The 27,850-nt window shown below is 43.1% G+C and overlaps 1 protein-coding gene across 2 annotated transcripts; it reads right to left on the minus strand.

The window, feature by feature from the left end:
• On the minus strand, positions 1–27,850 carry SHC4 (SHC adaptor protein 4). Of its 2 annotated transcripts, XM_083871301.1 has the most exons (13): positions 27,086–27,179; positions 26,643–26,987; positions 19,744–19,814; positions 13,794–13,857; positions 12,778–12,897; positions 11,644–11,697; positions 9,259–9,310; positions 8,781–8,907; positions 6,528–6,705; positions 5,170–5,230; positions 3,620–3,799; positions 1,904–2,157; positions 1–1,194 (listed from the first exon to the last, which is right to left on the minus strand). In XM_083871301.1, exons 1-13 carry the CDS (start codon positions 27,089–27,091, stop codon positions 1,039–1,041), a joined length of 1,668 nt encoding a protein of 555 aa, XP_083727427.1. In that variant the 5' UTR covers positions 27,092–27,179; the 3' UTR covers positions 1–1,038. The 2 variants fall into 2 exon arrangements, with proteins under 2 accessions (XP_083727427.1, XP_083727426.1); XM_083871300.1 differs by having other exon boundaries at positions 26,643–27,850.

The raw sequence follows: 27,850 nt of genomic DNA on the forward strand, positions 1-27,850 counted from the left end.
TGTGGCAAAACAATTAATAGATTTCTTTTAAAAGATTTTTTCCATGTTTAGGAACAAATGGACTCTACGTGAGGAGGGGAAAACTATCTTGTTTTGGAAAGAACACTGAATAAGGACACATGCAAAATTCCAACATCTTTTAAATAGTTTTCTCCCAAAATGTATCGTTAGTTCTGTTCAGCTTTTCTAGTTTGTAAACAACTATGTAATCAATGAAAATATATTTAGCCTACCTTTAAAAAGATGTTTCCAGTATTAATTGATAATAATAGTAAAATCATATGCAAGGCAAAAATATTAAGATCTAGCATGCTTGTCCCTTAACAAGTTCTATTCCAAAATTATATTACATATATTAATTTCAACTTTGTAAATGTTCATAATCTCAAATCTTTGAGTATTCAGACAGTGACAAAAAATTATTAAGAAACTGGACCACCTTTCTGTGTTGTGAATGTCATTCATTTCAAATGTTACTTGCTAGTAAAGTGCTGTTACAAGCAAAATGAAATTGTTAGTGTCTATCGAAAGAAGATGACATTTTAGTAATATTCAAATTGTTCTTGTTTTTGGCAAATAGTTAAAAGCTTAGACATGTTTGTTTAACCACCCAAAACTAATTCAGTATAAATAATATTGGTTTCAATAATTCTATGCTAAAAGGCACATACTAATGTTCCAGCAGTTCTTTCAAGTGAGCTTTTGTATGTAGAGTTTTAATTGTGCTTTTAAATAGTTACTGATTCAGTATGACCTTGAAAGTGACATTTGTGCATGTCTAAAATACCTTCTCACAAATGAATCTCACACTCTGAAGGTGTAATTTTGTTAAGATTAAGATTATATGTATCTATATAACTATGCTTGTTGATCTCTATAGATCTACATAGATATACACATATACATATATTCATACATACACACACAAAAGGGCTTCTTCTGGAACAGCAGCAGAAAGTGCAGTCTATACTTTTTTGACTTGTCTTCATAATAGAAAGTTCAGGTATGAATTGTCTTGGGATTTGTGAGATCAAGGGATTATTTGTGATATTGCATGTGTCCCATATTATTCTCTTTCCTTACAGGCTGCTTCAAGCTCACTTCACTTCCAGAAGAGATGATTGGCAAATTATTTTCCATGTGATACTGAATAAGATGACCCACACTATCAAATATATGGTCTTTGGTTCTCACCTAGTGGAAGAAGCAAAAGAATATATTTAAGGTTAGATTGTGCTTATAACTGGTTGGACATGAGCCTAACACATTAAAGTCAAAAGGCATTTAAGCCACTGAACTCCCTTGAACAGGATCTTTAGGCTGTAGACAGCAATTCAGACTATCCTTTGACTCACCATTAGCTCACATGAAAAGTAGCAGAAAAGTAAAGAGACTGTATGTCAAATTGAGCTGATTCTGCACTGGGGAATGAAATAACCTTTTTTTTTTTTTTTTTTTTCCTCCACAGAAGAGAGATATTTTTCCCAAAATCCCATTGATGATTACTTTTCTGATTTACTCTCCTCAGAAATGTCACTCAAGACTGCTCTTCTAACCCTGAGCAGAAGAAAGTAGAATTGAAGTGACAACAAATCTTTTCTATAACCAGAAATTCATAATTAAGGATAGGGTTAGTTTTTCTAGCACTAACACTTCAAAGGATGTGTTAAGTGTATACAGTGATTATCAGCACCTGGACTAACAGTATTTAAGTTCCTCACTGCTACTTCCATGGTACTTCAGTGCTTATAAGTTTTTGAACTTTCAAACCTACTGCAGCCACTGGCTGTATTTAAATTAACCGGGATGGAATCAAATCAGTTCCACTTCATGGAATACACCCATGCATTTTGATTGAAATATCTGAACAGCACTGGAATTTCATTTTATGAAATATTCATACCTTGCCCTCAGGATCCACCAAGAGTAGGTGCTTTGCCTGCCCTCCCTGAAGTCCACTGAGGACATACTGACCAGGTGATGTTGTGCTCTCTCGTACCAGAAAATCCCCATCGTTGACTAAGAGGCTCTCTGCTGCTTTCCTGTTCAATTTGCCATGGTAACAATCTTCATTCTTTAGCTGTTGCTTTATTTGTGGCAGAACACAGAGACCAGCTGTGTTGCTTGTGGCACTCTGCTGAACAGGTTCCGGTAACTCTAAAATTAAATGAAAGGGAATGTATTGGACACTTCACCTAAAACTTCATCCTAAAAGAATGCAAGCCAATATTTTTAATAGCTTTTAAAAAATTCAAATGATTGAGTCTTGAATCTGTGATCAAACCAACCTTACAGACTGTAAGAATATGCACACATGAATGCTCACGACCCTCCAGTGCATTAGGCAAGATTATCACACCACCTCTTCCCCTACCTTAGATGGGAAAGCCTTTGGTCGCTAGGCAACAGGGATTAGAAACAGGAATTTTTCTGATGCTGTACAGGTTTGGGGTTATATTTCTTTGTATGAAAAAGTCAAATTTTCCATGTAAAACCAAGATTTTTGTTGGCTTTTTAGCTTTCTTTTTTTTTTCCCCTTATAATCTTGTTTTTCCTTCTTCCTTAAGAAGCTCTGAACAGATCATTGGGAGAGTCATGTTGAGTGGCTCCAGCTATGTGCAGGAATGTAAGACAACATAGCCAATGTAGCCAGAAGGGAAGGATTACAGCATGATGCATTTGCTGTTGAAAAAACGAACAATTACCAAATGTACTAAAAAAAACTGGGTGGTTTGGGATATAGCCAGTCAGACTGCAAATGATTCACAGGCAGGATTCTTCTAAGGAAAATAAGAGGATACCACTTCTTCAATGGAATTGTGCAACCTAAGGCTCCTCAGGATATAGGCAGTTCCTTTTAGAGCATGAGGCAGTCCCAAGTTGGAAATGTCTCAATGGTCGCAGATTTCTTTATTGTGTTTCCTTTATTGTCCTGTCCTTTTTCCACTTTCTTGTGTGGATCATCTCTGACAGAGAAAACACTCAGTGGGAAACCATAAAAGGCAAAGCTAATAAAGTATATTCAATAATAAGGAGAATCAGTAGCAACTATATAATCATTTAATGGATATCCACCACTTTGAGTCCATAAATCAGGTTTTGACATAAATTTAATTGATCCCACAGAAATGGTTTGATTTAGAAATTATTGGATGAGGTTTAATGGTCACTTATGGAAGAACTGAGAAAACACAGTCATAATAATCTCACTTTAATCTTCCATGCTACTGCCTGTGAAGCAAAGGCATCTGAGGTCAGTTCCACCTTAGAGGGGTTGAGACCTTGAGGCAATGTCCCAAGAACCCTCTTCCTTGAGGCAATGTCCCAAGCTCACATCATCCTAAAGACTTGCTTTTAAATACCTGTGGCACTCTATTCATTGCCATCAATCAACTACAGAAGATGAAAGGTTACTCTGCTTGTTTACCATCAGTACTTTTGCTCTTTAATCCTCTTTCTCTTGAATCTAACAAGGCAAAAGAACAACCAGGCTAGATTTCTTCCCCTCACTTCTTCTATATTTCTTATGGGAAACCCAAATCTTTCTCCATGCAGAGAGATGAGTAGCCCCCCCTCCTTCCAGTGCTTAGACAGGTATGGGATTGCAATGGGAACCTACTGGCCTGGCGCAGAGGGCTCCCGGGAATCTGTGCTGCTGCTGCACCTTGGGCTGCACAGGCTGCAGACTGCAGGGACTGCGTGTTGATGTAGCATGGATCATCAAAGAGATCTGCTTTGTAGGCAGGTTTCAATGAGGTTGCCTCTTTTATTGTCTTCTGTGATCTCTCATCACAATTACCTGCAATTAGTACATAGTATGCACAGATTTCCTTTTTTTTTTAACTCAGCTTTAAGTAACTGTAAAAGCTGAAATAGGAATTATATTCTTCTTTATAGCCCACTAAAGTAATTCAGAAGGAAAAGAAAAATGCATATGAACTTATTTTTCTGTATGTCTAGAAGGCATGAGGTCCAAAATTAATTAGAATTAAGTTTTCAGAAATGTTTTGCACTGGTTCAGTTCTGCTCCAGTCAATGTCAGCAGTGAACCCCCCACAGATTGGAAAGAAATTAATACATATGCCTCTACAGAAACACTAACCATATATGTTATTTGTTGCAAAACCCTTTCCTTCCTCTCTGTACCACAAAAAGAGCTTGTGGGAAGCTGAGCAATTCTTTCTCTTGCTATTCTAGTGGAGAAGGGAGAGATGGAGGAGATTGGTGCTTTGAGGCTCGGCCTGGAGAGCCAAAGCCACATCTGTCAGGTTAGGATCCAAGCCTAGGAACAGGCTAACAGAATATCCCCTGCAGGGTATGAAAATAATAGCACTTCAGCTAGCCAAATAACAGGCATATTTTTGCTCTTCAACAAACGTTTTATTCATAGATCTATTCATTCATTCTTTCATTTGTTCCCCCTCTCATTGTAGAAACCATTTGATTCTGCTTTCCTTGAATTGGAAATAACACAAGAAACTCAAGTATCCCCTGCAGACAATGTAATGGATCAGCTTCAGAGCTGTGCAGGTGGGAATTCAGAAAGGACCTCATTGTGCAGTGAAGGAGAGGAGCTGAGGAAATGTGCTCAGGGCATCAGCTGTGGCAAAGTCCAGAAAGGGATGGAGGCTGATGATCTCCTGGGGTCTCTGAGAGCAGGTTTTGCTAAAGGCAAATTGATCCTGGACACAAAGCTGCCTAGAGGCAGGGGAAGGGCACAGTCACACTGAGAAATCAGGGATGCTGCAACCAAGGGGCCAGGCTCTGTTGGAACAACTCCATGCTGATACTTTGGATCTCATTGAGCATTTGTAGGAGAAGGGATATATTCAGAGACTGATAAGTAATGAAGTATCTTCCTTTTTCAAATGGTATGAAGAAAGGGAATAAAACAACAAAGAGTATGAAAGAGAATAAAAAAAAACAAAGAGCTACTGTACAGTATCATGAGAAGTAAAATGAGTAAGTCTGCCAGCAGACATGAAGATAGATTAGTGGCCTTTAGAAAAGCTGTAAGGCTTTTTTGTCTGCCCTTCATCTAGGGAACTAAAAATGACCCACTAAGCAGAACACTTTTCACCATTGTATTGAAAGCCAAGGAGCAGCTCTTCCAGGCAGCCTGCCCTGGCTAATTCTGCATATGCATGAGAAGGAAAAGAGAGTACATACCCACAGTTTTGTTTTCTTCTGGACAATTTTCATATATATTGATGAAGCTTGGGCTGTCTGTCTGTAGAAAAATTTTGAAATTGGTCACATAAAGTAGTCCCCTAGAAAAACTCAGGTAACTTCAAAACATCCATGCATTAGTTAATAAACACACAGGTAATTAAACATGTTCTTCACTAAAACATTCCCATCTCCTCAAATAACTTTTCACACTGATACTCTTCTTTCTTCAGATGTCATGTCTGGACTCCAACCTCATACAACTGCTGAATTATGCATCTAATATTTAGTATATATACAGTATAACTCCTAGGTAAGAAACCTCAGATTTTCTTATAAATGTCCCTCATAAAATCAGCTACAGGTATCATGGTTTGAAAGTGAAATGGTTACTAAATTTTCTGAGCAGCACTGAAAGAGAAAGGAAAACTAAAAAGTAATACCTCATGGGAAAAAGGTATTTGTATTTACATGCAGGGTAACTCCTTGCAACATCACTGATCAGCATCAAACTCTGGATATAGTAAAACATTTTTAGAATTAGAGAACTTTTGGAGAGGTGGGGACCTGATATGCAGAGTATTGTTCACGTTAGCAAAAAAATGGATGGAGCACAGGATCATGAAGCAGCCCAGGAGCAGTTGCCACCAAACAAAAATAACACTTGGGAGCAGCAACTTTTTAGACAGAACCAACTGGATTCCAGCAGGCACATCTGAGTGTGCTCCCTCTGAGAAGTGGTGGTGCCTTCTTTCCTGTGTGGGGAAAGGATGGTGCTCCCAAGGCCTCGCTCAGCAGGCTCTGAAATCTATGCAGATGGTCTGAACTTGGCTTGTTTTACTCCCTGACTGGTTTTTATTTCTCACTATTTCAGATGAGAGCCACAGATATCTTTGCTGATTTAACAGGCCGTCTTGAAACAATCCAAGAGTAATGAATATTGTATATATATTGCAATCAGTCAATGTTGTATGTATAAGTTGTAGAGCATAATGGACAAGATGAAATATTTATTAGATCACAGAATCAGGAGCCAGGAGGTCCCAGATTTTGCAGATGTTCTCTCCAACAAGACATTTAAATTGGTATCTATTTTCTTCTCAGAGCTAATGAGTGAACAAGGGAATATTACTTGGTCTCCTGAAAGTACTCTAAGGACAAACCAGTTAATATTCTGAAAGTGCTTTGGGATTCAATTATGTACTAAGCATCATTAAATCTAGCCTAAAAAAACCTTTTCCCAGGATAATCAGGACCTGGTTCTGATGTTAATGCCATGCTTTAACACCACAGAAACATTTTATTATTCATTCCCGTAATAGGCAGCGAATATTTATCCCGGCAGAAGCTGTACTTACTGAGCAATACTGCTTTTTGCACTGGACAGGACACTTAGCCCTTTGGTCTGTCTGCACTTTCATTCGCATGTCTAACACTCCACCGGTGGGAGGCTCCTTCCCTGGAATTTCGTTGTAATATTCATGATCCTCCCTCTCCTGTGAATTCCCAGCTGATCCATTAGCATTTGCTGCCTCGCTGAAAAAAATAGTGGGGTGGGGGGGTGGGGGGGGAATAAAAATGAAGCTTCTGATGTAATCAATTGCTTTCTAGTGTAGGCAAACATCCCCAGAGTCTGCACAACGCACAATACACAGATCCACCATATGGAGGCTCTAAAGGGCTTTGGGCTGGAACTTTCAGAGCTGTTTATTTTTCCAGTTACTTCTTCCTGAATTAAAAATAGTCATAACAGTTTGGGGTAAAGGGAGGTACAGTCATTTCATTAGCACCAGGCAGCCCAGATGTATTTTCAAGTCAAAGAAAAGGTAAGAAGCAAGTACTGAAACTTTAAGAATTCCAAATATTGTTGATTAAGGTATCCAAAATGTTGACCATAAAAATAATTCTTGTGGCTTCTTGACTGAACTCTATAAATTTAGAGATTGCTGAGAGACGGCCAGACTTCAGGAGAAAAATTAAAACCTCATAGGATTTAGTCAGACAAGCCTGCAACACTTTTATAAAAAATCAAATATTGCTAAAAAGAAAAAAAAAAAAAAAAAAAAAAGAGAGATAGAGAGAGAGAGAGAGAGAGAGAGAGAGAGAGAGAGAGAAAGAACTCTCCTCAGTGGCATTTACCCTGATTTTAGTAACCACAGTCAATATTCTGGTTCAGCTTGAAGGAAACACTGAATGACATGAAGAAGAGCACAGAATGGGTTTTCTTTTTTGAGCTATACCAGGATGATGATAGTTTAAATGTACAGCTGATACACTGCAAAACAACTAGGTGCTTCCTGTACTGTCTCCGGTCCCAAAATAAAAAAAAACTCATCTCAATCTTACTTCTCTGATTAACAAGAGTATAATTGGATAAAAGGCCATGAGCAGGAAAGAGATAAAGTTCAAGTAGTTGATTATGTGATATGCAGTGCAAGTATTTGATTATGTGATTCATAGTAGTTTGGAAGGGAGTGACTCATTCACACAGCAATATCCGACTCCTCTGCCCGAGGACCGTTCTCCGAGGCTGGCTGTGGGTTATGCTCAAGGAGGAAATCTAATTACCCTCTTCCATTTCTCCCTGCTCCTATGCTGCTTGTGACATAACCTAGCAGGGCTTCTTAGGAAAGAAAGGCTTTTTCTCTGGTTATCTTCTCCAGGAAAAACAGAGCAGTTTTAGCAGGAATGGCAAGAACAACCATATACATTGAAATAAATATAAACTGGAGTTTCATTTATGTAATAAAACCAGCTCTGCTGTGATGCATTACGCCCTGTTCCAGTGGCACTGCCTGTTCAGGACTCCTGTGCTTAGGGTGCAGGCAAGCAGTGTCACAGCTTTAGCTACTCATGAGAAGTAGCAGGGAATCAAATTTGATGTTACAGTAAAAAGAAGCCTGAGAAAAATAGGCATGGCTAATCTGTGAGGAGAGCCATAAATTAGAGCAAGAATTGTGTCCCCAGTGCAATGGAAGAAGGGTAATTGAAACGGGGAATTGTGGTCCAGAAACTAATCTAGGTCCTGTATTTCGGGGAATGTGCAGAGGACAGGGCTTCACACTTTGAAATGCCGGGTGGTGGCTGTGTTTATTTCAGTTCATGAGGCTGATGTAAGTCATGCCAGGTGAAAACTGAGGCTGCTGCCAGGACATGAGCAGAATAGCAGAAAGGTGAATTAAAATGGCTTTTTTCCCCACCACACACTTTCCACAGCTGCAACAAGCTTAAACTTGGCACAGGTCAGGACTGAGCTCAGTCTGTGTGTGTGTGTCTGCTATTTATAGACCTGAACTTACTTGGGCAGAGTAATTTGAACATTTGTTCAACTTGCGTGACTTAAAATAAGGCTGCTTTATCTACAGAACAATACATCTTAATTCTGTGTTCAGCACCTGTACAAATGTCACAAAAATCAGTGGAGTTCACTGGAATAAGCTAACTTTGGTATCTTATATGCTGCACATACAGGCATATATTAGAATTATCTCTATGTCCAGAAAGCATATTCAAAGCATGTTATTTATGGGTCATTCTTTGTAGTGTATTGTTTTCCTGAAAAGTACTAAAGGGAAGGAAACAGCCAGTTAAGTGGCTGAGAATGTGCTGACCTTTCATTAGATGTAACCAGGCTAGATGGGTTCTTCAGGTACTGTCTGAATCGGAGCTCAAAAGCCTGTCCTATGGTGTTGATCACCTCCTGTGCCATCCCATTGGGACATTCCAGGATGTGGCATGCTGAAAAGAGACACCTTACTTTAATTAAGTAAATGCAGTTTATTTCAGAAAGTAGAGACTCAAGCTATATTGCTTATAGCAGAAAAACAGGGCTCCTACCCCTCACGGAGCCAGCAGCTTGTAAAGCTTTAGTCTGGCCTGCAGATTCCCACTTCATTGCACAAAGAACATGGCATTTAAAGCCACAGCCTGCATAGGTAATAACCCCTATACATACAACAAATCCAGAAATTGTACAGAGCATTGAGCTGCTCAGTAGCTTCCTTATTTTAAAACTCAAACAATTCCTTGTTACATACAAATAAAGCAATCACATAAACACATATAACAATTGGACACTTGTTTCAATACCTCTTTGATTTACAGGGTCTTTTGCTACATATGCCACGTAGTCTGTTGTATCCTACAGGAAAGAAGACAACAAATGTCTTGAAAATTGTAATTATGAACAACCCTACCCCCACAGCACAACAATTGCATATAGACAGATATTTTTAGCTTTAAAATGCATGCTTCTTTCAGGGAATAACAACCAGAGGTACTAGCAAAGTGAGCCAAGGAAAATATCAGTGACACACCGGTGGCTATCAACACAGTAATTGTCCCATATTCTTTTCCTTCTAAAAAAATGCACTAGACCATTTGGCATTCTTTGGGTCTTCAATAACCCATGTGTTCAATTCCAGCTCTGCAACAGGAGTAGAAACATGACTGGTGCCTCATCAGCAGGTAATGCTGCTCCTTCCACTGCTCCCATGGAGCTCACAGCCTTTCCTGTGTAGCACATCAGGGCAGTGTGACTGCTGGTCACAGCTTTTGGCTGGGACAGTCCTTACCAGAATCAGTGGAAAATAAAATAGTGCTAATATGCTGCAAAGGACAAGTTTCCAATGTTCCAAATTTATAGCAATAAGATTGAGTTTTGAAGTTTCTCATCTTAGAGAAAATTAAACTTTAAAATTACGCAGAATAAAATGGGTATCTGATCTCAATTGCTCCTACCCAATTTTAGTCTGGCTGCAATCAGGTTAAATTACCCTGGATCTCAAAGCTACTGGTGAGATCAGACAACCTCAGTATAATCAGTTTTCTGTTTCTGATTCACTTTCTAGCCAGCACTGAAATAATCCTTTTTCTAGTCAAACTGAAAAGGAAACTGGAATAGAAAAAATAATATTTCTAATGATACCGCAAAAGCAAAGAGTGGCTTGATAATTCAGTGTTACAGTCAAATTGGTGAAGTAATGAATAACATTCTTTTAATTATTAAAGATACATTTCGTTATTTTGGATCTTGAAGGTGGGACAGGGAAAATGCAATTCACAGCTTAAAGGCATGGCTCTCTTGAGGGAAGATGCAATCAGCTGGCAGGAAACAAGGCCCCATTTGCAATATGCACAAGAACAATCATTTAATAATTCACAATGAATGACACAAGAGGCAGGTCTTAGGGCCAGCAGAACTTGTCCTAGATTTTTTTTTTAATCTCTCAAGTTAATATCATTAAAACAAAGCAAGCTAAATATTTCTTATGCATCTAGTGAACTCAATTTCCTTTTAAGTTTTTTTTTTTACTTTATAAATATTTTAGGATAGGTATTTTAAAATAAATCAGATCTAGGGAGCAACTAGAAACTAAAGTAACTGGAGCAGTACCTGCTGTTTTTTATGTCTTTTTAATATTTATGTGGATGCCTGGATGATTTTGCTTTAAAATAAAGTCAGAATATACTTAATTATCAGGCAGAATAGTGCTACTCCTTCACAGCCCAGAGCAACATTGAACTTCACTTAGACCCTGAATGTGGGGCAGGTGGAAAGACAGGTCCTGTGTAAACTATCTCCCATTTTAAATATAAACAGAATTTTGTAAAAATTACCTGAACAAGACAACAAAATTACCCCTTAAGTGAAGGGCCACTAAATTTATAGTTACCACTGATGAGCAGTACCTCTATTTTACATATCCTCCCAGTAAGAAGTGTCAGCAGCTGCTCCACCAAGCCCATTTCCAGCAGCATATCTGTGTGCACCCAAATCTCTTGCTGGCCCTGCCATTAACCAAACCCAGCCCTGTGTAGCCTCTGAAATTTGAGGTCACTCTGCAAGACTGGTGCAGGATAATAATATAAAAAACACTAAGAAAAGGTAAATAACCTTGAGGAATTACTTATCCAACCCAGATAGATGACATTTCCTGCGTACAATCATTGCAATAAAGAGTTTGGAATAGAATTAAAAACCTCTGACTTGAAAACACCCATGGCTGCATGGCTGTGGCACTAGGAAAAACAGCCATATCTGCAGGAAGAAGGTGGTTATGCCACATCTGTCTCATAGGAGCTGCTTGCTTGGGTCAAAATGAATCTAAAAATTTAGAGGTGCCAGGGCTGATGGCTTTTATGACAGGTGTTGGATCACAGGGACCACTGAACTAGTTCCTATGTTCATATTCTTATTTTTAGATCCCCAAGTCAGAGGGCTTTTGAAAGGACTGAGGTTCACTGACGGGCAACAGAAAAGTTAACTGTATGTAGCTATTAAAAATGCACTGAGTCACTACTCCACATTTCCTTTTCAATGTCAGTCCCCCAGTTTTCTTGTATTACTGGTCATGATCCAGAAGTGGAGTATACCCAGTGCTTGTGTAAAGAAGGGATGAGGCAAAGTATTTGCAGGTAACAATTATTATGTGAGTTCATTATACCAAGTATATTTTATAAATCAATACTTACTGGGTCACCTCCAGAAGCAAATGAGATGGACTGCATGTGGTGGTTGGCAATAATCTGAAAAGTGTAGCAGACTAATTAAACATGCTCTTGGGCCACACATTAGAAGACATCAGAACATAAGTCTTCATAGAACAAGCAAGTAAATTCATAACAATCCCATTTATTAATTTATGCATGTATCATTTAGGAAGGAAGGAGATAAAAGTAGGAGTATTTTTGAGACTGCCCATTCATGTTTAGCAACGTCTAGATCCCTGAGTAATCTTCCTTAAAGGGTCTTCAGAATTAATTTAACCACCAACTTCTAGTTGTATCCAAAAGGAAGGGAAACCTGGTGTCCTAATCCCCTTGTGGAACAGATGTGCAATGGACAGGAGACCTCTGCACTACAAACCCCTAAGGGCTCCTTGATGTTCAGCATGGCACCAGCTCAGTGCAGCATTCCTCAGAGCCACTGAGCCAAAATTACTCCCTGATATTCCCATGCTCCAGCTTAGAGGAAAACCTGCTGCTGCTCCAGGGTGAGATCACTCAGGACCGATACCAGCTGAGGGAGGAATTAGGTGGGCAGACCTTATTATTATATGAGGATATTATTATATCCTTATCATATCTGCCAAAAAGGAAGGGAGCATAGCCCACTTCCAAGCAAACCCAGGCTCTCAGGAGCACACCTCAATGCAGCCTAGAGACTTCACACAGTATAACTGATTGTACACATGTACTATCCAGCTGTAAAATATGAATGACACCAAAGCCAAGCTCTGACTTAATATCTATATCAATATTTTTTTTCCTCCTAGGACCTGTCAGAAACTACAGTTGGGACTAGTCCCTTGTTTATTAGGCACTTTACAGGCAAACACACCCAGAGAAACAGTTTACCAAATGCTCAAGGATCCCTCCCCATGGAACACACCATCATGAACAAAAAGGACCTATGCTGTATGTCAATTCCTCCAAAGTGCTTTCATTTTTAAATTCAGATGTGTCACGTAATTCAGCTTCACCAGGCATGCACAGGTGTGCTAAAGGGTGCTGCTTTCCCTTTGGAGGGCACAGCCTTCCCTCAGAAGCCACAAAGGAGGAGAAAACTGTAGCATGGAGAAATGAACATTGTTACATGTATCCTACCTGCTGTGTGTCAGCATTAATCAAAGTGAGGCTGCTTGTTGAAATGGTCAGCTTTATATTCATGCCAGAAAACTGAAGGTTGCTTTTGCCAAGTACAGAAGACAGAAACTTCACTGGAGGCTTTGAACAAAGAAACAAAAGAAAGAGGCTGTCAGCCCAGTCTGTGAGGGGCAGAAGCGTATCAAAGTCAAGGATCTTTTATGGTATCTTATTGAGACTTTCAATGGAGCAGGAATAATGGCTTGATCAAACACAAATAGATCTTCTAACAAACATCAGCTCTGAATACAGTACTGGTAGGAATGGGCTTTATGTCAATAATGGAAAAAAAAAAAAGTTTTAAATAAAAATCCCAGTGAGCTAAATGTTATAGCTGGCTCAGTAATTCAGAATGTGCAATTTTCTTTCTGAACGCTTTTGTTTCCGGAGGATGAAGTGTTTCTGGGTAAAGCAAGACATTCTCTCATGTATTCCTTTTTCAGGAGCAAGTTCATTCCTCTTGAGCTCCACAGTTACAGAAGGAAATCAGTAAGTTCCACTGGACACAACCCAACAGTAACCAGTGATGTTGTCCCTCGTTGCATTCCAGTTACTTAATAAAATACTAACACTGTCATTTTAGTTGTGTTTAATTTTTTTGTATATTTAAATAAGCAGCAGATAAACTTCCAGTGAATCAGCCCCCTCTTGCAAACAAAAAAAAAAGAAACTCCAATTCCAATAATTTAGTAGCCAAAGCCTAAAACTTGTAAAGCACCATGCACTGCAAGGGCTGGTAGAAGCAGGAACTCTGGGCAAAGCATTAATCCTGAGACAAATTAAGTAGGGCACAGCCTCAGCCCCAAACCAAACTGGCTAAACACCCTGCTACAAGCACTTCCATGTTATCCAGGCTGAGTTCAGATGGATTAATATGCCCTAATTCCAGCATGGACTGAAGCCTGTTAGGGAATCATGTATCCAGCTTATCAAAAGCAGATATAGAAAAATAATTGCTGAGCTAAAACAGGATTTACCTTCCGCTTTTTTATAGCTCCATTTGTACCCGACACAGCTTCACACAGTCGGCTTATTGCTTCCCTGCAAATAAAAAATACAGCAGCAACTGTTGGATCATTTCACATGCACCATCTGTAACAGAGCCAGCAACCCTGCAATTTATTGTTATCGGCCCACTTATAAACTCTTAAATCTTCTGGAAGGTCTTTCACAGTTGTTTTTCTTTCTTCTTTCCTCCTACCATTAAAAAAAACCAAACCAATAGAACTATTTCACAAAACACAATGATTCAGCAGCCTGGTTTGGATTGATTCTTTTTCTTCATCAAACACATCAGTTTCACCTTATGAAAATTCCTTTAATTAAAAAAAACACAAATGTAACTAACCACAAGACAAACAACCTAATACCTTCAAAGCCTTTTTCTGGTTGATAGGTCTCTTGCTTGACCGGAGGGGCTCCTCCCTGTTTAATCCTTCCTATTTAACACAGCAGGTATATGCTGAGCGAGCCCAGCTGGGTGCTCTGATTGACTTTCTGGTGTTTGGGATTTCTTTTCCAAAGAAACCAAAACTCAAACCAAAACATCACCTTCCCCCCCCACCAAAAAAAAAAAAAAAAAAACAAAAAAAAAAAAAAAAAAAAAAAAAAAAAAAAAAAAAAAAAAAAAACCCAAAAAACCCAGAACCAAAACCAAAAAACACAATAACCCAAACAACAGTGTGGAGGGGTAGAGGTGTATAATCAGCTTCTTCAGTTCTTTTCAGAGCTATCAGTCCATTTCTTTCCATCTCTGGTAGGAATTTCCCGAACTAGACCTTCTCTCTAGCCACCCATTCCCCTCTGCAGGTTCCTCTCAGTTCAGGCAGCAGAAGAGTAAGGCATAAAGCACACACAGTGCTCATGTCTAGCTCAAAGATAAATCACACACAGGATAACAGAGTGCTGTGCTGTGCCTATTTTCCACACTTGACCAAGGCAAATTCTGGACTTTGCTCAGGCAAGTGACTGGTTTGGACATACAGCACAGCACTGATGGCCCTGGTCAGGGTTAGCACAGCAGCTGGAAAAAAAACATTCTGCTGGCAGTTACAGGCTTTTCCTCACTGATACTGCTTTGGAGTCAACAGGAAAATGGTGCCTTACTGGGCTGGGATGTGCAGAGCAAGTTTCCATAACCTTGCCTGGACATCCCAGTTGGAGCCACAGCCCCAGTGTGTCCAGCTGCCCTGGCCCTGTGCCCCCAGGGCCTGTCATCTTCTCAGGCTTAGGGTCCCATAGGGCACTTCAAACCTCAGCCTTTCTCTTGTGGCTGAATTCAGACTTATCTTCCAAGGCTGGGATTTTGTTGGTTCTAAAGAGGAAGGGAGTTTGTTTAATTATTTGTTTTTATTATTGAATTATTATCCAAAGAGCTAATTAGGAAACGAGCTGGTTGGGAAAGTTTGTCTGTTTCCATATCCCAGCGTATGCATGGAAGGAAAACACCACTGGCTTTCACCTCCTGAGAAATTTTTGGTTCAGAAGGGCTGAAAAGTATCAGGAAACCACACAATGACAAGAGGCTCCAGCCAGGTATGTCCCATGAAGCAGAAACGCCCAGTGAGGAGTGTGGTCCCCCAGGACCCTGCAGGTATGAAAGGAAGCAAAGCCATCCCAGCTCTGGTGAACCCCAGCACCTGCTCAGTGTCCCCCACACTGCCACACCAGTGGGCTGTGTGCTTGAAGCACTGAGGATCAGTGATATATACACATTGAGGCTCCTTGCCAGGAAACACCCTGAGAAATTCAACCTGGATGCTGCCAAGTGAATGGAGACCTCACCCACAGCAAGTATAATTACTATTTTCTGAGTGAAAACAGCAGGGAAGAAAAGGGGCTGCACAAGACGGGTCAGAAACCCAGCCTTTTAAACACTGACCCTTCTTAGCATTTAAAAGCAAAGTACTTCTCCCTACACAACTGAAAATATGTTTTTAAGCAAATTCCTGATTCCCTTCTTGGTTAGCTCCTGTTTTATTTAGCTGTTACCAAGAGGAAGTCCAAACGTGGGGAAAAAAGAAAAAAAGAGGAAGGCATCCTGCAGGATGATCTTGCAGATTCCAATAATCAACTCGGAAAATGAGAACTCATCTTCTCATTCAATATTAAAGGAAATTAAAATCAGAGCCAAGACATTAAGGCTACTTGGAGCCTTCAAGTCTAGCCTTACCTAGAAAGAAAACCAGATACAGAACAAATTGGAAAAACAGGGAAGTTGTCTCTTTTGGTGACAAATGAGTTCTTGCACATGTAAGGCAGCTCATGTGAAATCAAAAGCTGTAGGCAGAGTTGCCAGCCACAGAGCCTGTTCTTGTACAAGCCAGTGGCTGCTCACTTCACCATGCTCTGAAGCAACTGTCCAGTAAAAAGGAACCAAAAAGTAGTAAACCATTTCTACTTAATAGTTTCTGTTATCTCTCTTTGGTGGGGAAATGGTCGTACAGACATTTCTTGCTGCATACCTCTGGGTGATTTTCCAGGTGATCTAACAAAACTTTACAAATATTATTTTAAAGGAGTGAAAAGCAGGAGTTTGGTAACACCTGCTGCTACAACTGAACACTTCCTACATGCAGTCATTTCCATAAACTAGAAACCGCACCATACACTAGGAAGAAAAGAAACTGGATGCATCCATGATAAACTGAAATGAGTGACCCATTTTTGGCATTCATAAGCCTTTAAACCAATTTTGTGGGGTTTTTTTTCCAGGCCTACTCAGAAGTACAGTCCACAGGTTTTCTCTGGGTCTGCAGCCCTGGGGTGAAACCTGTGGCAGGCACAGCTCCTGCTGCTCCCAGAGCGTGCCCTTGCTGGAGAGCCCCTGTGGGCAGTAACACTGAGCCACTTTGTTTATTGTTCCCTTAAAATGAGAATAAAAGATGAAAGATGGGCTGATGTAAGCAAGCAAGCATGCTGTTGAGGATTTGCTTTTAAGCATCTAGGGCCCTGCCTACACCATGTAACAGAAAGGGATTATGTGGCTCAACAAAGTTGAAATTAATCTTCCAAACAAAGTCAGCCTTCTTCCAGCAGCCCTCCCTAGCTGCACATTTCAGACACCCTTCACCCCTCACTGCCTGACCACTTTTGAGTTTGCAAGTTAAGGCCCCAATCCAAGATACAAAATCCCTTTTTCCAGAAATGCCCAAGTTTGATGACTAATAACCAGATTGATTTAACAGAAGTGGGAAATGTGTAAGAGGAAAAGAGCTGAAAGGCTGTACAAGAGAAGCACACATCAGGGTCCAGCAAAGGCAGGACCTGCCACAGAAGAAGGGTAACAACACAAATACATCTTGCATCCAGAGCAGCAAGCACGGGCTAACCTGTGCAAAAAAAAATATGAAGACACTCAATCAGAAGAATCTGTTATGCTTATTGTTATTTTTTGGTGCTACTTTTGTCATCTACATGGAGATCGAAATCACAGATTTCTGCAAAGTGGGAGGGATGTCCCTAAGAACAAGTTGGGTCATGTGCAGGCAACAGCAGAGAGCTGGAAAACTTGCAGTAGAATCTCCTCTGCCAACATCCTCACTCCACAGCCACTAAGGGTAAAGAGCACCTCAGTGCCTGGTTCTTCTCCTGCTGCACTGTGGTCATTTGGCATCTCTGCATCCCGTGGTCATTCATAGCACCAGAGAGGCCACTTTCTGCCTTCCCAAACCATGTACCTGCCAAGCCACTGAAAATGCAAGCCCAGCAAGAAAACAGGAAGTAAATCCTCCATGTTCATCTCTTTAGACTGCTCATTGCACTTTGGCAAATGTGAGTTTGTTGATCTTTCCAACATTCATGAGGTAGATAAATAATATCTTCAGTTTTGGATACCATGAGGTAACTAAGCATGCACATACACATAAAGCAAGGCTGGGCACAGACATAGCTAGAGACCCTTTTCACATCACTTTAAAAGAGAAGACATATCTTTGTTTAGTTAAATGCCATCAAAGTAAAAATATTTTTTTACCCCAATTCAGATAACAGACATAATTAAAATGGGATAATTTCCAGCAGCTCCTTGGTTGGTGCATTGTGCATGTGTCTATAAACTTACTCCCCTGAGAGAACAATGGGGGAATAATCAATGTTATCTTTGCTCCAGTCAGCTTGTCATCGATCGAACTTTAAAGTCTGCATGTGTGAGCTCAGCACTTCAGCATTTGGTTTGCAAACAGTTTAAGTTTTGAATTTCTCATGCACAAAAGAGCCTGTTAAGGTCAGCAGTGGTATTTTTTTTAGGTGACGGAAATATTTCCATTGTTAGGTTTTGACACAGTTCTGCTTGAGAAAACCTTACTATCTGGCCCAAATTTAAGTTGGCAAGCTCTTGTCACGCAGTGATTCATATTCATTATTTTCCAGACAAACCATCCAAAGGTCTGTTCTGTCAGCACAGCAGCACACACACCTCTTGCAAACAGGAGATAACCTCGCCCTCTGGCTGAGCTGTGAAAAACACAGTGGCCCAGGCTGGGTGTATTACATGGCTTTTCTTGGTCTGTAAAGGACTTGCCTGAGGGAAGTATACTGCTATCTCAGGCACTTCTTCATACACACATGCAGGAACTGGGTGAATGTGTGCTTATATCAGTTGTAAATGTCAACAACTGCTGATTTTGAATATAAAACAAACGGGACAGCTTTCAAGTGAAGTCTATAGGCATTTAAAGACTCATGCTTTTCAGTTCTTTTCAGCTGGTAAGTCTGGGAGACAACAGGTATAAATGTAACATTAATCCCTTTACATTGTTTTCCTTTCTCCATGTTGGATACAAACTTGAGGAAGCAAAGCAGCATCTGAAAATCTCCCTCCAGCAGGAAGGAAGAGCTGGGCAGGCACAGGAAGCCTCAACCACACTCCTGGCATCCTCAGCATGAGCTATGCCAGAAAAGCAGCTGAGAGGACAAGGGATCATGTCTAAGGTCAGATCAAGATAACCTGCACTCACAAACCTTTCCAAAAAGCTGGGGCTGCCTGGCAGGGCACTAGTCCTGACTGCAGGACCATGAGTACATCACAGCACTCAGAGCTGGATAGAGGGTGATTGTTTTGAAAACTCGAACTCTGCACTGCCAGATTTACAAGAATAAATGTAAAAATAAAATTGTGCTTTTCTATTTCTGACAGGACATTTCAGCCACCCCACAGGCGTGGGGGTACTAACAATCTACACCCAGAAACTGGCATCAATCTGCAACAGAAGTTGCAAAGTTCTCAAAAGACCACAAAATATTTCACATTTTAACCACATCCCCAGTTGTATCTAAGGATGAAATGTTAATCTTTTTCTGATTTGGAGACTAAAACCTTAGGCTTGCAATACAGATGGAAACAGCTGTATTTCAACATGTTTTCCTTGTGACTCCACTTCCAGCTGAGCCTGGTCTTGCTCCAGATGAGGTCAAATGATGTCATACATCTGATAAAAACTCCTTAGATGACCTTGCTGGATTGAGGTGCTGATGGCACTTTCTGCATCAGATGGGAAGCAGCGTGGCAGAGAGACCTGTGAGGATCCTGGCTCTCCATCCTGGCCACAGCACCCACAGGCACATCAGCAGCAGCGGATTTCCCCACGGGAGAGCCGTGCAGGAGCCCTGAGCCACGTGCACAGCCCGGCTGCTGCCGGTCCCCAGCTGCCTGGGGCTGTCTGCTCTGTGCTGCCACTGCAGGGGCAGCTCTCTGAGCAACAACTGGGAGAGAAATTACGTCTGTGCCTGAAACAATTCATTTTCCAATGCAAATAGCCTATTGTAATGATCAAATAATTAAAATCATCACTTAGGAAAAAACAAAGCGAAACATGCAAACTCCTATTCAGAATTGTCTCAGAGCTTGGCACGCACCCTCAGCTTTATATAAAAATTAGCACTCAGGGTTTTCATTCTTGATCTGAATCTCAGTTTTATACCACCTACCTGGTGACCTGTGTTCGCGTGCCAAAGTCCAGGGATCTCATTGACTGCAGCACTTCGATACAGCCCATGTACTGTGGAAAACAGACAGAGAAAAGGGAGGACTGTTAATATCTGGTACACAAGTAAGAGGAGGATCACAGGAGGAAGCAAATGTGATTATTGTCCACTAAGTTTATGCAGAACCACAGTCTAAATGGAAAATCAAATCAGCCATCCTAAAGCTGCTTCCTAAATAGATCTTGTTTTACTAAAAGTGTAGAGAAGAGCAATAAAGATACCAATGGCTTAAACACCATAGCACAAAAAAAAAAAAAAAAAAAAAAAAAAAAAAAAAAGAAAAAGCACTCTGGGGACACAAAATCCAATTATTCCTTTTTCTCCATTTCTGCTTACTCTCACTTATTTGCCTGTGACACTGAGCTGGGAGGAATACATGAGGAAATACTGGAGAGAACAGAGCCTTCAGGAACAGAGATGCTCTGGAAGCCCCTCGAGACCAATGCACTCAGAGCCCCCATGCAGAAGGGCTGAGTGTCCCTTCAGAGAGCAGGAGGCATTACAGGCCACTATGAAAACCACTGGCTCCACAGTACTACATGTCTGATGACAAATAACCTCTGCAGAAGATGAAGGATGTGAAGTTGCAATTCCAGCTCATAGCAACAGCTCTTAAGAGCCTACACTCTAAACTGACCTGCTTTAAATTAAAGGCTGACTGCCACACTTCTGTTGTATGGGACAGAGCTGGGGTTTTTTCTATACTCATTTGGGATTTGTATAAGACTAATTCTCAGAAATATCAAGGATGTGATGGTATATCCCCAACCATATCTTACTAATGCTTCAGCATTTCTATGGATGTCCATCTGTCTGTTGTTGAAGCAGTCAGATCTCTTCATTTCATCAGGCTGGCACAGGTCTGGGTCTCTCATTTTTCCTCTTGGGACCATCCTGCAGTGCTCACACTGCAGTGCCCGAGGGCTGCAGTCACAGCCTGCCTGTGCAGACCTCTCCTGCAGGAAGTCAAAGCCTCTGGGACACAGAGGCAACTCAGAAAACCCAGGAAGGGACATGTATACTCTGCTCCCTTGTCTGAGCAGATGGAGGAAGAATTCTGTGTCAGAAAAAGGTACCATATTTAGTTCCTTTGCCTCACTTTGCCTGTAAATCAATTTTTCTGCTGGGCCATTCAGAGAGGGTTGGGGTTAGGTATCTGTTTCAGCTTTGGAGACTTTTAGAAATGAGTGTGTGAAAAAGAGAATGTTATATGTGCAGTCAGGGATTCCACAACAATTGTATTATCCCTATTTTGCTTTCTTTCCAGATAGCAATGTAACCCTTGGGAGAACTCCAGAATTAGGTCAGAGACCTGGAAAGACATCAATAAGAATCTGAAAGGTTGGCAGAACTGCTTCCCTAATGAACATTTAATGACTTTGAGAGCTATCTGCCTTGTTAAAGATATTCCTGCTTAACAGGAACAAAGCAAATGTGGAAAATATGTCTAGAGCCTCAGCTTGTAGCACAGCAACAACCTCTGATCCTACAGTATAAGGTCAAGCATCCTGTGAGCTGGTTGGCTGCTCCTCTCTCCTTGAAAAAAGAAAAGTTTAGAAGAGTAGGGAAGTCATATGCTGACAAGTGAGTCCCCATTGCATCCTGAACAGATGCGTGGGAAGCTACTCTAAGCAAAGATGAAAAATCAATATTAGGTTTTTGCATAAGTGACCCTGAGTAAAGCTGAACTTATCAATGATTCACAAAAGACCTTTTTTTTTTTTTTTTTTCCTTTAAAAGCCTGAGTAGGGAAGTGCATTAACATGGCACCTCACTGCATCTCTCATTTATTTTAGCTGTCATTGGTTATCTGAACTGGCACAGTTAGTAATGGCTGAACCTTCACTTCACAATACAAGGGTACAGAGAACCAGCAGAGCCTTGGGCAGGGGGACAGTGTGGGGCTGGGGCAGAGCAAGTCAGTCACAGAGCCTGGGAGAAGCCTATGGAGCACACAAAAGGACAATGGAATGCCAGAAGCCTATTCAAGAAAACAAAAGACACTCTCCAAGGAAGAAAAAAAAAATAACAATAAAAAAAGCATTAACCCCCCCCATAGCAAAATATGAGAAGCAGCACAACCAATACATGAGAGGAAGGGGAAGGCAGGGGAGAAGAACAATGTTTGTCTCAGAGATGTCTGCACCCAAACTCCAGTTCAGATGGTGCCCCTACTCCCCATCCTGTACATCCCAAACAGCATTTCCCAGGAAAACCTAATGGGCTTCTCTGGTGATGCAGGGTCAAGGCCAACTACATCTTTCCTGCTGCAGGGAAGGTTAAACTGAAGCATGAGCAGGGCAGCAACCACAGGTGCCTGCAGAGGAAGCCACAGCAGCCCACAGCTCTTGCTCCAGCACAAGCTTTTTGCCAGGTGCTTTTGTGAAAATGAGGTCCAAAGGTGGTGTCCAAGCAGGGGCATCTTCTGAAGCCCACAGAGAGAGGCAAGGCCCAGTTCACTGAGCTGCCAGGCAAGCTGGGGGAAGCTGGACACAGGTCCAAGTGTCCACTAACCAGCCTGGGGCAACAAGCACAGACGTAACTGCAGAATTCAGCTACCTATAGAAATATAAAACAGCAACAGTGAAACAAAAGACCTGACGTTGCTAATGAAAGCAGATGCTGAACCCACTGTTCTGTCAGCAGCAGGATGGAGAGCTCTTGCCAAGACAAGCAGCAGCTCTTAGGAAGGAAAGACTCACTGGCCCCTGCTGGAAAGGGAACGGCTCCACTAATGGCAACATGTGCAGAGATATCCCATCTGCCTGCAAAGGGCTGGGGAGAGCACTGGCACCAGGAACTGCTTTGGCCCTTGGTGTCTGAGTACAGAGGGTGACCTGGGGCTGGCTTGCATTTCCCCACACCACCAGGATGGCAGGGAGGTGCTGGGAGAAAGCAGCAGTTATTGAAGATGCACATACCTTTTCACATGTATTTACATGAGATGACAGAAAGTGACTGCAAATGGGATGAGGGACTGTGTGGGAGGAGATGTGAAGGCACCAGGCAGGGCCCATGTGAATAAGCAGCACGTGGCAGGACAATGCACAGTGCCAGGCTCAGGAACCTGTTGTGAGATTTCTCTGCCTTCACCCTAGCAGGAAGGTAAAGTGCTGTCTCCCCTCCATGGACAACAGCAGGAGCCAGCCAGGGATGTGGGGAAGGAGCAAAGCTTGATTACTGGAGTTCTGGTAGGGAAGTTTTCTCAGCCCTTCTTTAGATGCTGCCTGTGGTAGCCTTGGGGTTAGAGAGCCACTGTGTCCACTGGAAAGCAGAGACCAGCAGAGCTCCCCTGGCAGTGGCACTGCTCCTGCCAGCACACAGACTCCACTGTGCCACTAAGCTCAGCTGCTCATCCTGCCTCACACAGCAGGATTTACTGGGCTGGGGTAAGTGCTCCATAACACTGTTAGCAGCCACCAGTCAGGCAGCTAATGAAGAACTTTGGCCCAGGTTTGTGCCCTGCAGGACATTCAATGGGCTCATTCCTCAGCCTGAACCACGCTGGTCTCCTCCAGCAAACACCAACCCCATCCAGATCCCAAAGCAAAGCCAGCAGAACCTCTCCCACCCCTCACAGGAAGCAGAGAGGCCAAGGCAGCCCACAGCAGCAGATCACACCACTGCAGACGTGGGTGGTACCCCCAGGGCACCTGTGAGACAGCAAAAAATCCAGGCAGAACCAGCTAGAAAACAGACTAGATACCTTCAAGGATGAAAAGAGCCCATTAAAGATCATTAAGCACAAAGCCGCCCCCTCCCAGTGCTGGCCTAACTCTCCTCATGTGCTTGCCCTGCTCTCATCTTCCCCCCTGCAGCAGCAGTGGTGCAGACAGACAGACAGACAGATAGACAGACAGGCCCTGGGTCTGTCCCACGCCTCATGCCCACGCAGCACAGCCTCTTCCCTAAGGGCAGCAAGACAGGGCTCTTTGTGAAGGATAGCTTTTGATAAATGATTTTTTTTTTCTAGGAAAATCTGACCCTTTCATTCACTGATATTCAATTTTTAAATGTATCCTAAGGAGAAGAAGAAAAAAAAAAATCATATATACAGACACGTAGAAATATTTTCCTTTTCTTTTTAGTTTTGTCTGCTGAAAAACCACTTTCTGCAGCGCTGCACTCAGGCCAGGGCTCTAACAGAACTGCTCCCAAGCCACCCTGTCCCCGTTCTCGGGCTGTGATGAAGCAAATGGGCCGGAAACACGCAGCTTCCTGTGCGAATCGATGCCCAGCCAGGCGCGAGTGCCCCGCAGGCGCTGCCGGGTGCCGGGGCAATTCCCGTGTGCCAGCCCAAAGCCCAAAGCCCAAAGCCCGAGCCCGGCACCGGCAGCACCGCCCCGGCAGCCCCGGCTCATGATTCACAGCTGCGGCTCTGAGGCCGTGAATCACCGGAGCCCATCTCCTTCCTGCGAGAGCCCGGCTGTGCTCACGCGTGTCGTTATTTATTTACGACGGGCGGTGCAGAGCGGCTCTCCGGGTGCGGTGTCAGGGAAGCGGCTGAGGCTGAAATGTTACACTATTTCCCTGTCCGGAACGCGGGACAGGCACTGGTGGCAACCTAAGGGTTGCTGTGGACCCCCTTCCCCACAGGGAGGCAACTGCTCCAGGCTGACCTGTCACATCCCCCCTGGACAGCAGCAGGGCTGTGCCGGGCACTGGTGCTCACCTGTTTCAAGGTGCATTCATGTCATTCTGAACTGCCATGTCAGAAATAGTCAGGCTCCTTTTAATCTAGAGACATGTAACTGATTTTAGACATACATGATGGCATATATCTATATGCATTCACCATCAAACCACCAGCAGAGGATCAACCTGTGCATTGGTAAAAGCCCTTTAAGACAAAGGATGCTGCAAATAACCTTTGCTGTATTAAAGTATAATGGTATTGTAATGAAATATACTTCCTTTTCATATTTTAGTTAAATAGCACATTTTTTAAACTAATCATCTTTCAAAGACTCATGCTTTGATTTAAGCTCAGGTACAGAGCCAGTACCTCCATGTTAGGTCCAGTAAACAGCATCCTTGCGCTATTCTCAGAGAAACCACTGATGCAGGACAGTGCTGAGAGACAGATCTTATCCTCCTCCTTCTCAGCAGCAGCCACATCCCTGGCACTCCCCAACAAGCAAGACTGAGGATGGCAAGTGCCTCTTGGAATATTCCTCAGGCTCATCACTGCCATAACAAACACCAGCAGGAAATACAAGTGCCATGGCCACTGTGGGTACCATTTAGAGACAACCTCAGCTCCAGATGGGCAGCATTGTGGGAAGGTATGGAGCGGGTAGAATGTGAGCAAGGATATGGTAAATATCCCCCTTGTAAAGCCTGCAGCAATCTGTGTACAAAGTATGTTTTGAAACACAACAGTGTGAGAGTCAGAGCAGTCCAGGCTCCTCTTAAAATATTAATATTTAGGCTCTTTTTAATTTGCACAAGTGTTTTGGGGGATTAGGTGCTGTTACAGGTCTCAGCTTCCTCACCAGGCCCCACTGACATGTGGCAGGTGCCCTGTCACCACCAGTCACAGCTGCCTCCCCAGGGGATGCAATGAGCCCAGCATTGCCTCTTTTTAAAACACAGGTAAAAAAAATTAAGAAAATTTCTGCCTCACTCCAGTCTGCAGGGGACAGCTCCAACCCTATGGCATTTCTTCACCACATTATTGCCTTTCTAAAATAGCTCTAGATCCTCTCCATGTAATTGCTGAATCCTCCTCAGACTCTGATTAAGCTGTTAGGCCAAAGATCTCTGGCAGCAGCAGTCCCAATAACCCAGACCTGACCTGCCTCCTAAAAGGGTCTCTGTGGAGATCCCAACAATCCCATACCCCAACAGGGCACAAGAAGCTGCATGGGGAGAGTGAGGGCCTTCAAACACACAGGAGGAGGAGCTGCATGGGCCAGGGTGGGAGGGTAAGGGTTGGAAGCAGCTCCAAATGTCCAGCTCTTGGTCTCTTGGCCCCACTTTGCCTTCAGGTGAGACCATCCCTCTGCACCATAGTGCTGCCATGCTGCAGCCCTGGCCACTTCCCAGCCCATCTGAGGCCTCATCACCAGCTCCTGAAGAAGTCTGGTGGTCTCTGGGGAAATGAGTACCTCATTCATCCTCTCACCTTGCACATCCTCTGATGCTGAAACGCCCAAACCGCCAGGCTACTTATTCACTAATCTCCTTGTTATTATTGAAAGGGCTAGTTGAAAAAAACACCAAGAGTTTGGCCAGGACATGTCAGCAATGTTCTTGCAGCTCTCCTTGGGCTGGTTCCTGCAGGCCCACAGCCATGGGAGCAATATAACCAGGAAAATGAAGGGAAAAAACATCTCCCTGTTGTGTTGTGAGGCTCCTGCCAGTGAACCCCCTGTCTGAGATACTGCCCACGAAAGAAAGACCAGCAGAAAACCATGCTGGAAATACAACCTGGGCAGTGCCTGCCCCACAGCCTCCCTGACAAATATGTCAACAGCATGGGCCAGAATGCACCTAATGCCTGGAGTTGCTCTGTGAGGGATGGGAGGCCTTTTCATGGGCCTCCTTTTCCCTCCAACATGCAGAGTAACCTGTTTTAGTTGCAGTTCAGCAGCACTTCTCAGAGAGTCTACAGATAATCCTTTGGAATTGGATGTCATGTTACCTCTGGAAGCAGCTGGGGTTCTTTTTGCTCCCTCAGTTCAATGCCACAGCCCTACATACACCAGAGGACAGGAACTACAGGGGAGAATTCAGTGGTTTGGGGCACGGACTCTAGAGATGGGAAAATGGAGGTCACCCAGCAGCCAGCTGAGCTGTTTGCTGTGTCAGGGAATGGAAGCCCAGGGAGCAGTACTCACCCGCACACCGTAGGTGGCTCCTGGCTCCTGGCTGTAGGTGCTCTCAGTGCCCTGTGCCAGGCCCCTGTCCTGCCTGCCCTCCTCAGCTCCCCGCACAGCACAGTCACCCGCTGCCTTTGGGCTCAGCACCAGCTTGTCCAGGTCGGGCTGGGGGTAGGAGGCCGACAGGCAGCTGATGTCGGGCGAGGTGGGGCTGCTGGGGATGGTGACACACTCGGTGAGTTTGATTCGCGGCACCTCTTTGGTCCCCAGGCAGAAGCTCTTGAGCCCCGGCAGGTTTGATGGGTTGGCGAGTTTAATGTTGGCCATCCGGGGGATCAGCGTGCACAGCGTGGTGCAGGTGTCCTGTGGCCCCAAGGAGACATCTTCTGTCAGTAAATTGGGGGTCGAAGAATGGGAAGAGGAGGAAGAACCTTTGATATTTAAAGACGTGTTTTGTGTACCTTCATCTAGGGAGGTTATGGAATCATTCCTGAACCGGCTGTACTTAGCCCTGTGCAGCATTCCTGGATGTCTGAATAACCCTACATACAGGACGTGTCCACCGAGGCTCTGCTGGCTGCGTTCTCTCATAGCCTTGGCAGGTCTCTAACTGGATATTCTTGCATAAATTGGCTCTTGTAGAGAAATTATACGGAAATCAAGCAAGTCAAACAATTTTCAAAACAGAAACCTATTGGATATTTTTGCTGACTCCCTCTTGAATGGTTTATTTTCCTCAATGAACAAGGCTTTAAACTGCACGGACATCTGGCATTTTGTAAGCAGAAATAAAAGCAGCATACAGGAAAGCACATCGGTGGTGAAGCAGCATAAGCTGAAGAACCACTATCCAAACCTGCCTTCCTGCCTCGAGCCAGGGGCTAAATCCCACCCAGCTCTGAAGACTCACGGCTGTGGCATCAATAATTGCGGAGTCCTGGCTGCAGCGAAAGCTCAAGCATATTCCACACAAAGCAGAGCAAAGACAGCTACAAGCCCAAAGGTATTTTCAGACCGGCACGAGCCCCGTAAGGCGCCCGGCTCTCCGCACTTCCCCCGCCGCTGCCCCGGAGGCGAAGAGCATCCCCGCTCCGCAGCTCCTGCCCCGCCGCCAGCCACAAACCCGGGATTCTTCCAAAAACACCCAGCAGCGCCGGTCTCGCTAATTCCTGCCGGAAAGTCCTTCAGCACCATAATAAATCCCGACACAGCCGAATATTCCCGCG

The sequence above is a fragment of the Zosterops lateralis genome (genome assembly GCF_965231275.1).
Source record: "Zosterops lateralis genome assembly, chromosome: 13".
Lineage (NCBI taxonomy): Eukaryota > Metazoa > Chordata > Aves > Passeriformes > Zosteropidae > Zosterops > Zosterops lateralis.